The sequence below is a fragment of the Triturus cristatus genome, chromosome 2_1 (genome assembly GCF_964204655.1).
Source record: "Triturus cristatus chromosome 2_1, aTriCri1.1, whole genome shotgun sequence".
In the NCBI taxonomy this organism is placed as follows: Eukaryota; Metazoa; Chordata; class Amphibia; order Caudata; family Salamandridae; genus Triturus; species Triturus cristatus.
Window position 1 is genome coordinate 1,183,537,189 of NC_140581.1, and position 12,410 is coordinate 1,183,549,598.

The 12,410-nt window shown below is 48.6% G+C and overlaps 1 protein-coding gene across 2 annotated transcripts in view; it reads left to right on the top strand.

Annotated features, from left to right (window-relative positions):
* Nucleotides 1-12,410, top strand: part of DNAH6 (dynein axonemal heavy chain 6) — a 2,458,578-nt gene that overhangs the window by 1,992,093 nt on the left and 454,075 nt on the right. For both annotated transcript variants that reach the window (XM_085636629.1, XM_085636630.1), the window contains one exon: nt 6,234-6,467. In XM_085636629.1, the coding sequence (XP_085492755.1) occupies nt 6,234-6,467 (234 nt within the window). The remainder of the gene's footprint in view (nt 1-6,233; nt 6,468-12,410) is intronic.

Genomic DNA, 12,410 nt, shown 5'->3' on the forward strand with positions numbered 1-12,410 from the left:
CACGTTTGCCAAGCACTATTGCCTGGACAGCCAGGTCTGGAGAGATGGCTACTTTGGCCGTTCTGTTCTCCAGGAGTTTCTGGTGTGATCTTGGTTCGCAGACCCACCACTGGGGTTGGTATTGCTGGGGTATCTATTCTAAGGTGAGGAATCTAACTAACGTGTTTCTTTCAGATGAACAAGTTACTTACCTTCGGTAACGATGTATCTGTAAGAAACATTAGTTAGTTAGATTCCTCACCGACCCACCCATCCTCCCCGTTCTGCGAACTGACATCTAGGGTTAAGGCTATCCGTTTCAGGGCCCTAGATTTTTTGGCACCAGTGTCGGTCTCTTGCTTGGCTCTGCGTTCCTGGCGCGAAAAGCTATGTACAAGAACTGACGTCAGTGCGCGAGGGCGGCGTCTAAGTACTCCGACGACGTCATTCCGGCGCACGACGCCAACGACGGACGCGGAGCCGCAGACGACGCCTAGCGACGCACAAGGGGTATTGCTACAAAAATCTTTCCGGATCCAGCCTGACGCCTTGGGATATTCTAAGGTGAGGAATCTAACTAACTAATGTTTCTTACAGATACATCATTACCGAAGGTAAGTAACTTGTTCTACAGTGCAGTAGGACTTAGGGGTTCACCTCCTAGAATTCGAATGTTAGGGAGCCAGGGTCCACAGCTGTAGCAGCAGTTTCTTGGGAGCGTTCTGGGTTCGACCAGGAGCAGGGTGCTAGGAGAGTAAGTAGCTGGCACGCTAGGAAGAAGGGGGGAGCACCTAAAAATAGTCTGCATGGGGGGACTTGTAGGCAAATCCGAGGGCACTTAAAAGATTGAAGAGATCACAAGGGCTTTGGGACCACGCAAAAATGTCAGAGATACCTCGGCTGGTGGGCCTGGGTGCAGAGCAAACAGATGATCCAAGCTCTGGTGCGCAAAGTGCACCTCGCGGTCATGGGCAAACACCTCAGAGGGACTGCTGGACTGCTGGGCTGCTCAGTGAATGAATTTCAGGGCTGTGGAGGTCCCTCAATGGGTGTTTGGTCCTCAGATAGTTGGAGTCCGGCTTGGATTCTTGTAGTCGGTCTTAGGTTTCAGGGCATCCAGTACCACGGGGTTGGTGATGCTCAGCACTGGAAGATTCTGATGCCTCCAAACTTGATGAGGAGGCAGAGTTGATCCTTCAGAGCTGCTATACCTTCTCCTGGGCAGTTGCGTCATTTGCAGGGCCGGAGCTGCAAGTTGAAAGTTTGGACTCTGCTGTTTCGATGCCTACGATGTAGGGGGGTAGTTCCTCTACTTCAAGGGAGTTCTTAGGCAATTTGGCGAAGTGCTGGAGGGGCACCCTGGGTTTGTAGAGGTCTCTCTTTGGCAGGATCGGGCAGTGTTCTGCGATTGTCGAGTCTTTGGGCTGCAGGCAGGGTTTCGCCCCACAATCCTGTCCAGGCTCTCTGTTCTTAAGGTCAGCCGCTCTTCTTTGTCTTTGGTCTTCCTATGTCTGTCGAATCAGAAATTCAAGGCTCAGGGGTGCCACCTAAATACTAAATTTAGGGGCATTAAAGTGAGTGCCAGTTAGTAGCCAATAGGCTACCTACCTTTAGGGTAGCTACACCCCCTAAATGCCAACCTCATGTGGGGGGTTGTTAAGACACTGACCCTGATAGGCTATTTTTCCCATCTTGAAGATGCTGGAAAGTGAGCTGGCAGGTCCACATCACCTGCCTCGCCTTAGGGGTGGTCAGGTTGACTGGGGACACTCCTCCTCATCGAACTCATTTTCAGCCTGTCTTCCCACCGAAAGTGGGGTCAGGACAGGGGGGTTCCCACCTGCTGCTAGCAGGAGAGGTGTGAATCAGAGTTCAAAGGCAGCATGGCCTTTTAAGCTTCCCTCCCTGGAAATCTGTTCCTGCCTGGAGGAGGCGTGAAGCACCTCAGCCCAAGGCAGGCATTGTTTCTGGTCCTTGTGAGTGAAGGCTCTCACCCGATGGGTCCAGAAACATGTCTAGTAGTGGCAGGCTGGTGAAGACCAGTCAGGAATACACTAGAAGTCGGTAGGTTTCAGGGTACCCTTATAAAGGGTCATCTGGGGGCAATTATTGATAAACCTGACACTGGAATCCGTGCAGGTCTGGTAAGACAAGCTATCTGATAGAGACATCTAGCCACAGATTCCTTACCTTTGAAGTCCCAGGTAGCAGACTGGATCCAGAAGATTTTTCTTAGCAGTAGCCCTGTGCACTGGTATGTAGCGTTGATCGACTCCATGTGATGTCATCGGTGTCATGTTCGTCATTGTTGTGACGTCCGCCTTGTCAATATAACTGCCACTCTGGCGCGCTGACATCAGTTCTTTTCTTTCCGTGGCAGCCAGCGCTGATCCCTCGAAGAGAGCTTACCCCTTGTCATTTTTTGACAGACTTTTTTCGAATTTTCGTGTGCTTGAGATGTCTAGCAAAAAGACCTTGGGGTTTAAGCCATGCGGCGCCTGTCACTGCGCCGTGTCTGTCATAGGCCCCCACTTAGTGTGCCTCTGGTGCCTGGAGCTCGACCACAACAAAAAAAGTGCTCCGATTGCCAGGCCATGGCCCCGAAGGCTTCAAGGGAGTGGTCCCTAAAGCTGCTCGGGCCCAGCATCTGGCACCATGGACGTCGCCTCGCTAATCTCACTCCCGTTCCCGGTCTTGGTCGAGAGGAAGGTCCGAGCACCTCTCCGGTGGACTGAAATCCACGAAGTAAGGTAAGAGGCACCATAAATTGCACAAGAAGTCAAAGTGTGCTTCGACTTTGCCCGGTCTGAAGCCCAACGAGACAGAGGAACCTCGGCGTTCGAAGCCCCGCTCCGCAGAGTGTGTGCCTGTGTTGGCACTGCGTCTACCTCCATTTCCAGGGCCGGGAGCACCCCCGTCCAAATTAAACAGTTTTATGCCCCCATGTGTGCTATATTTGGGTGGTCTGACATTGCTGGCATGCCCTCAGGCCCCGCAGGCCCAGATGATAGAGAAGTCCCCGTGGATTTCGCAGCTTCGGCTCCGGCACCACGGCCTCCCACCAGATTAGTTCCCGGGTCCGGCGCCGGTCAGACCTCCACAGTGACCTTCCCTGGAGCCGTGTCCGGCACCCACCGGCCCTCGGTGTTGCTGGCACCCACCTACGGTGCCTTCCAAATCCTCATTCCGGACAACACGGAACTGATCGGGTGTCCTCCGACGCGAGACCGGCACCTACTGAGCCATACGGCTCCATGCCGTTCAACCTGCCCTATTCTGAAGGGTTAGGAATGGATGACAAGGATTGGGAGGGGGAGCAGGATCCCTTAGAATTCTTGCAACCTCAAGGCATGGACTGGTATGAGGAACTGGGTGATGTCAGTGGTCTGGACACCTCCCCAGATTCTGGCATGGTTTCTCCACCTAATTTGCTTTTGAAGGAGGGGGCGTCAATCGCTATGGTGGTGTAGCTCACTGGTTAGAGGAGGCATACCCTGAAGCAGAGGTCAGACCCTGGACCAGGGTTCAATTCCCGACGCGGCAGGGTCCGGAGCCCAATTGTCCACGGACTCGATAATTCTCGCTTCGGTGCCCACTCTAAGCACGAGTTCACACTATGCAGCTCTGGGCAACAAGCTTGCTTAATCTCCACAACGGCCCCCCCGCGGCGGGATGCCTGGCTTTCACCTTGGGGATGCCCAGTACGGGTTATCTCACAGGGAAAAACCAGGACGGGTTCCCAATGCAAGCGCCAAGATGCCCAAGGGTAAGTTGAGCGCTATATAAGAACACATAATAATAATAATAATAATACAGGTTGTGGAGGTTTTGGACCTGCAGCTCCCTGCGGTGACAGTTGAGACTAACATATTGACAGAAGTCCTGCAGCCTGGTGTCTCCAACTCAGAACCCTTGCTGCCTTTCAGTGAGGCCTTGCCTGACGTTCTTCTGGGCACCTCGTCTAAGCTCAGCACAGGGACTCCTCTGAATAGAACGATTGCCTGCCGCCATCGCCCTGCACAGGGTGACCCAGTTTTCCTCACCGCCCACCCCACATAGTTTGGTTGTTCAAGCTTCCACTTACCGTGGCAATTTCCCTTTCACTCCTCCGGATAGGGAATCCAAGAGACTGGAAACCTTTAGGAAGAAAAATGTTTCCTCCGCCAGTCTAGAATTACGGTCGGTGAACACTGCATGCCTTTTGGGCCATTATTCCCATTCGATAAGGGATACAGTTGCGCAGGTGCTGTCCAAAGTCTCCGAGAAGGACCGGATTCTAGCCCCCCAAACCATTTCAGACGGAAGAGATGCAGCAAAGTTCACCATATTGCTTCATCCTCTTTTCTAGGTAGAGATTTTCAGAGGTTAATCTGTGGAGGTTTTGTGGGATACTTCATTCTAGATATGACTGGTTCACCTCCACCCTTCTCGGTGAATTTACCTCTGCCTACTGGTGTAAACAATTGCAGATTTGGCTGAGTTAGCATGGCAGAGTTTCCTCACCCCTTAATCTGCATTTTTTCCAGTCTTGATAGGATTACCACATCATTCATGCTTTCTCAATACCACATTCCTGCAATTCTAGACTCACGTATTCCAACATTTGGATGAAATAAACCATAAATAAAAATAAAGTATGCTGGAGTGTGAAAAATAATGGCGAACAGCCTAGAAACACTTAGAAGCAGCTATTCCCTTGAAAAAAAAAAACATCATTTAAAAACAGTGGAGCGAGACTATGATGTGCGGGGAGGGGGGGACGAGGGATCAACAGGTGAGGTAAGCGGAGAGAGAAAGTGTCATGGACAGGAGACTTTGGAACAGAAAAATAATGTCATGCTAGTGAAAGTATGTGAAACTCCATTTTTAGGATGTTTATATCTGCGAATTGCCATTGGCTAATACCAACACTGGTGGACTGCCCTTTTAGCCAATCCCTAAATGCAGCTGTTCCAATGGTTTAAATGGGCTAAACCAGTGGCTGGAGTGGGTTATCCAAAAGCCTCTGTCTTTATACCATAGCTGTATGTGTGCGTGTTTGTGTCTGTATTTGATGTGTTGTGTGTTGTCTGATTTGTGATGGCAATGTTTCTCTCCAAGTGCAGTAGGATAACACTGTACATGCTACAACTCACTCGCACGATTCTTGTTTTAAAATACTCAATTAGACTCTATATATTAAGTCGCATATTTTCATAAATTGAGGCTAGTTGTCCCTTTTCGTTTGTGTAATAAAGTAAAATCTTATTAATCAAAATATAGTTCTTGCTAACCTCTACTTTTAATGAATCCACAATTTTGTATGTTGCTGGCAGATCATTTTTCATTTTTCTAATATTTTTGCTGATCAACATTATTTTATGAAATATACTTTTATAATGTGATCGATTTTACTAAGTTCTATTTTGGATAAAAATCCCTTCACATTCAATCTGCATATTCATAAAAAGAATGTGGTGTTTAAATATCTTATCCGTCTATCTTATTGATTGGATTCATCACCTGAAACGATTTATCAAAGTTCATTGGTCTCTTCTTCGTGTTGGTTGTAGAACTAAAGCTATAAGTGCATTTAGGCATGCATTACTAGGGCATGACACTATTGCACAAATGTCATTGCACATGACGTATTCTGACGTCACACACTGCGTAACTTGGTCTTAACCATTGTTCTACATCTGTGGTCCTCCTTTCCTTTGGGTTCAGTGTAGGGGAACAGTTATTGTGATAAGTGTATGTGAGGAGAACGTCGATGATCAAACATGAGGAGCGAGCTTGATAGCTGCAGAAACTGAAACTTCCGGATGAGTGTGGTATGGAACTCTGGCGAGCATACCGGAAAGAAATGTGTGATGGGCGATTGCGCTTAGCATGTGTGAAGAACATACGTGACCAACACGTGTGGGGACCATTTTAGACGAATTTGTGTGGAAGGTTCATAACTGATGATTAAGCATGACGTTCACCTATAATGAGCAGATATGGCGAACATAGGTAATAGGAATATATGACGGTGATAGAAAAAAAAGTTAAAACTAAATATTCTCTTGAGTGCGGCCATTCTATAAAAAGCCTGTTGTTAGGTTCGGTAATTGCAATCCCGTGCCGTAGTAAATGGTAGTGTGTTTCTTTATACAATTTACTGTAATACATGTTCTCATCTATGGCTTGACAAATCACACGGAGCGAATGCAGCAGTAGTGAAAGAGATACGCATGCCAAAACGCTTTGACACTTGCTCTTTTTCTTCACAGCTATTCAACACAACTATTGATACTTCTGAAAAAAGTGATGTCTTAGAAGTTCGGCTGGCAACACTGTTGAGCCAAACTCTACTGACCGCCTATACCAATGTTTCAAGGGGCCTTTTCGAAAAACACAAACTAATCTACAGCTTTATGCTCTGTGTGGACATCATGCGGCAAAAACAAGAAATCTCAGAACCAGAATGGAATTTTTTTCTCCGGGGTGCCGCCGGTATGGATAAGGTCTGTATTGAATGATCTTATGGCAAGTAAAGCATATGTTATGTGATTGTATCTTTCGTCAGTCCGATTTGCAGAAATTGGTTACAAGTTTATCACTACAGTTTAAGAGTTTCGCTCTCAATGCATGTTGTTTACATCGGTCATGTTTTTGTAATACACGAACAGAAACGGAGACCGTGCACTTCACTGTTTGAAAAAGGATAGAAGTATTCATTCGGTTGCTCTGTACATTCGGCCTACTCTCCCTTTCTGAATACCCCTCTACATTCCCATACTTTACTTTATTATTGCTGGGACACATTTCGGCCACTCCATGACTAAATTAGATCACAATGGATCAACAATTACGTCAGCAATTAAGAACAACAATGTCCACTACGACACAATGACTATTTTTCCTTGGTACTTATTTAGTCATCATTTATGCTTGGTTTGCCTTGATTTCCAGAGTATGTGCTAAAATGTGTCTGTTTTACAAGCTGGATTTTATTTGCCAGATTTTCCCTTTTGACTTGCATTGATTACTATGTTTTCTCCTTTTATTGGGTCTCAGCCACAGACCACTTTCTCTGGCAAGACCTATGGTTTCTGATAAACAGCATATACTTATAGGGCCTGATTCACAAAGGTAAACTTACACTTTTGTGTAAGTTTACAATTGTTTGCTATTCACAAAGCTATTTGGATGATAGTATCTTTACAACCGTGGAACCTCTGCACATGAAAAGATAGGACAGACCTATCTTTTCATGTGCGGAGGCTCTGCAGTCGTTTAGATACTACTAGTAAAATACCTTTTTGCATAGCAAACAACCATAAACTTACACAGAAGTGTAAGTTTACCTTTGCGAATCAGGCCCATATTAGGCTTGGGGTAAGCCCTTTCCTCATGACTCGATGGCTTTGCTTTCTATCTCCGGTGTTTTCTCTTGATCAGTGGTTTTTCTACCTATTCTTGTCTTTGTCCTGCTTAGGATTTTGGTTTCACTGTGTTCTGATTGGATGGGTTTTATTTCTACATCATATTGCAGGGAACCCACTCTACTCTGTTTTTTCTCCCCTCCATTGCCATCCGATGCTCCCCATTCCACTTGTGACTCCCTTAGAAGCCCCATCCAGCTTCTCACTCTTCAGATTCCCCATCAGAGGTGGGAGTAAACTGACTCCTGGGGTTCCTTGAGGAGCTCCCGAGTCTTGCTGAGAGGCTCTGCAACCCCAGCACTTACAGGGTTGCAGGCCTAAACCCACTCACAGAAACCTGGGGCATTGCTGCTCAAGTACATTGTTGCCACTAGGCAGGCATTTAAAAAATATAAAAGAAAAAAAGCCAGCAACGGCGACCTCAGAAGAAGTTTCTTTTTATTTAAAGAACCAGGCTCAGAAGCTTGTTAGTGCTTAAACCTTAGTGTTTTGCTCTTCCATGATCTGGTTAACATAGATCTTGATACATGCTAATAGCAGTCAAAAATATTGACTGATACAATAACTTGGCTTCTTACAGCTTGGAGTTTTTGGCTTGACCAATGCTTACTTTTAAAGGTTACTACGCTTCTGTAGTTTCTTTATTTTCTAAAAAGTTCCTGTTTGCCAAGATGGAAGTTTCCTTTCCATGTTACTGGTGTGGCATACAGACTAAAGGCGCTGCATGAAGTTCAAGCGGCGCAGAAGGGCGTTACAACCAAGTTGGCTACATACAAGTCATCATCTTAGCAACCTCGATAATAACTTCCTAGGAGGAAACATACGTATTTCTAATTTGAATTCATAATGGTTGCATATCAAACAAGCATTTGCAATGCAATAGGTCTTGCATTTACGTGATTTTGAGCTATTGGCATTGTAAATAATGCCTTTTATTTATGTGTTTGTTTTTAAAACATAAATAAAAGGCATCATTTACAATGCTGATAGCTTAAACTTGCATAAATGCGGGACCTATTGCATTGCAAATGCTTGTTTATATCTGCTGTACTTTCACGTAGGTCCATGTTGTCATAAGATGTTCTAGCTGTTTAATCTGTTTCATGTATATATTTTATTTCTAATTTTTATGAATTGTATATATTTTATGCCTGTTTTGTAACATGTTTTGCTTTTATGGATGCTCATCGCTTGTGAATAAAGTTTATTGAATTGAATGCATTTATTTTTTATTTAATTTCTTTTATAGTCTTTTTGTTCCTAATGTAGGGTGTCAGATCACTTTACATCACAGACACATTATCAAGAGACAATGCATCATTAAATCAATGTACTGTAAATGATACATCTGAAAGAGACAATTAGTTATGGATTCCTCACCTTAGAATTACCCCAAGGCGTCAGACTGGTTCCGGAGAATTTTTCTTCAGCAGTACCCCTGTGCATCGGTAGGTGGTGTTGGTCGACTCGGCGTTCGTGGTTGCGTTGTGGTCGCCAAAATGACATTGCAGTATCTACTTAGACGCTGCCCCTGTGCGCTCACGTCAGTTCTTTCTTTTTCACCCCCAGCCAGCGCAGATCTGGAGAGAGCAATACCTCAAGTCACTTTTTGGCTCTCTTTTTGAGACTTTTTGTCGACATCTTTATGAGTCGTTCGACTCCTGGTGCATGCAGGGATGTCCTGTCCTCGAACCGGATTCAAGGCTTGCGACTCCTGTCGCAAATTGGTGTCGTTAACGGCCCGCACCTTGTGTCCCTTTTGTGTTTGGAGCGCGACCAAGACTCGTGCAGCTCGAGGTCCCGGTCGAGAGGGAGGTCGCGGGACCGGTCGCGGAGTCATCGCCACCATTCCTCACCGAAGTCTTTGTCTTCAGGTAAGTTGAAGCACAAACAGAAGGCAAAGAAGTACCGTTGCTCTGTGCGTTCTTCTTGTCCGTTGGCTGACGCGGCGTGGGTTGAGGAAGTTAATCGTCCAGCTCTGCCCGCGGAGCCTGTTGGGCCGACTCCTAGCCTCCCTCCCTTCCTTCCCAGGAGCCGGGGTGACCCTTGCCCAACTTCGTAGTTTTTACAAAGCCTTCCATTCGATCTTAGGGCAGCCCGACTCTGCCGGCGCGCCTTCAGGCCCCGCGGACTCAGCTGGGGGCTCCAGGCTTTTGCTGCCAGCAGCTTCATTTCTGGCGCCGCAGGGCACCCTGGGATCCCGACCTGGATCCAGATTGAGGCCGGTCGACCTTGTGACACCTCCTCCGGTGCTTAATCCAGTGGCGACACCTCCTCCGACATTGGTTGTGTCCTCAGTCAATGTTGACCCCAGCCTCCCCCTTGATGTGGACATGGAGCCGGACCGACGTCGGAACCGGAGCCACCGGTACTTTTGTACCACTGTTCTCCCCTGGTGTTCCCTATCGGCCTGAGTGGCTACCAGAGGAGGGTGAGGAGGACTGGGAGGGGTCTGTGAACCCTCCAGCAGACCAGTTAGAAAAACTGGACTGGAAAGAGGAGTTGGGTGAGGCCAGTGGTCTTGACAGCTCCCCAGACCTTGGCATGCATTCTCCCCCTACCGTGGGTACGGAGGAGGGTACTTCATACGCAGTGGTGTTGCGTAGGGCGGCTGAGGCCTTAAACCTTGAGCTTCCTACGGTGGCGGTCAGGACTAACCTCCTGACCGAGGTGCTTCAGCCAGCAGCAGCCTCCTCGGAGCCCCTGCTGCCATTTAATGAGGCCCTCATGGACATTCTTTTGGACATTTGGTACAAGCCTAACACAGGGGCTCCTGTAGATAGGATGATTGCCCGATGCCACCGCCTGTCCCCGGGCGAACCCGTTTTCCTCTCCCAACACCCAACACCTGAGAGCTTTGTAATCCAAGCCTCGACTTCCAAGGGCAGATTCCCTACCGCACCACCTGATAGGGAATCCAAGAAGCTGGACCACCTTGGGAAGAAGATGTTTTCTTCCTCCAGCTTAGGACTGCAGTTGGTGAACACTGCATGTCTCTTGGGCCGTTACTCCCACTCGGTGTGGGATTCAATCGTGCAGGTGCTGCCACAGTGCCCGGAGGAGGCCCAGGCCGTGCTCTCTTGTGCAGTTGTCGAAGAGAGAGACGCAGTGAAGTTCACCATAAGATGTGGGCTGGACACCGCCGACTCACTAGGCAGGACGACTTCAACGTAAGTAGCACTGAGACGCTATGCCTGGTTGAGGTCCACTGGCTTTTCGGGTGATGTCCAAGCTATACTTTTGGACATGCCCTTTGATGTCCGTCGCTTGTTTGGCGACAAGGCAGACAATGTGCTTGAGCTCTTTAAGGACTCCAGGGCTATGGCCAGGTCCTTCGGCCTCGCTTCCACCTCACGCCCAATGCAGTCTGCTTTTTGCCCCTTTTGTGGCTACGGAAGGGGTGCTCCCCCACGTTCCGCCCAGAGCCACAGGCCTGTCCAACCTCTGCACGGACGGGGACGTGGATCCCACCGTCGTGGGTCTGGGGGCCAGCAGACGGGCCAGTCCACAAGCGCCCCCTCTGTAGCAGTCTACTGCGGCCTTTCAGGGCCACCATTCGTCAGTGGGCGGCAGGATACGCCATCACCTCCCCCACTGGCTCAACACCCTCCCCTTCGAGACTTCCCCTCCATACATGCCTCCTCAATTCCATCGCATGTCGGAGGATAACTTGGCCCTTCTCCAACAGGAAGTTATGTCTCTCCTGGCCAAGGGAGCCATTGAGGGAGTTCCTGCCCCAGAAGCAGGTCGTGGTTGTTATTCCCCCTACTTTCTGGTGCCCAAAAAGGACAAAGGCCTGCGTCCTATCTTGGATCTCAGGAACGTCAACCGCTTCCTCCGGAAGGAGAAGTTTAAAATGTTGACACTGGCTCAGGTCCTTTTTGCCCTCGACCCTGGAGACTGGGTGGTAGCGTTGGACTTGCAGGATGTTTATTTTCACATTCCCCTCCTGTCGGCCCTTAGGCGTTACCTACGGTTCACAGTAGGCCAGGAGCATTTTCAGTTTACTGTGCTCCCATTTGGCCATACCACTGCGCCTCGGGTGTTCACGAAAGTGATGGCGGTGGTCGCAACTCATCTGTGGTTTCAGTCTCACCCTATCTTGACGACTGGCTGTTGGAGGCGGGTTAGCCCCTGGCTGTCGTCTCCCACCTCCAGACTATGGCCGACCTCCTGCATTTGCTGGGGTTCACCATCAACATGCCGAAGTCACACTCAGAAGCTCGTTTTCATCGGAGCGGTTCTGGACACAGCACAGTTTCGGGCTTATCCTCCCAAGCTGCGACTCCGGGATATTCGGGCTATGATTCCGATCCTTCAGCCTCTATCCCTGCTTACGATCAAAATGACCCTGAGTCTACTGGGTCTCATGGCCTCTGGTATCCTGTTGGTGGACTATGGCATTTGGCATATGTCGGCTCTTCAGTGGGACCTGAAGTTCCAGTGGGCACAGCATCAGGGGAATCTTTCCGATTGCATCCAAATTTCGAAGGGCACTGCACATCAATTGCAGTGGTGGCTAACAGACCAGGATTGGGTCAACAGCAGGTCCCTCTCCCTTCCCCAACCAGAGTTCACAGTGGTGACAGATGCATCACTTCTAGGGTGGGGTGGCCATATAGGAGAGGCAGAGATCAGATGGCTCAGGTCTCCGGTAGAGTCCGGGCTCCACATCAACCTTCTGGAGCTGCAGGGGATCCGTCTTGCACTGAAGGCATTCTTTCCTTCTGTCAAGGGGACAGTAGTGCAGGTGTTCACAGACAACACCACTGCCATGTGGTACTGCAACAAACAGGGCGGGTAAGTTCGTGGACCCCATGTCAGGAGGCATTTCGTCTCTGTAAGTGGCTAGAACATCAGGGCATGTCCCTGGTGGTTCAACACCTGGCAGGTTCTCTGAACGCCAGGGCGGACAAACTCAGCCACCAGTGCATGATGGATCCTAGCATTAAGTAACGGATTGAAACGTCGTCAACTTGTTTAAACAGTGTGCACGTTAAACCAATGTGTTAAAACAAGTGC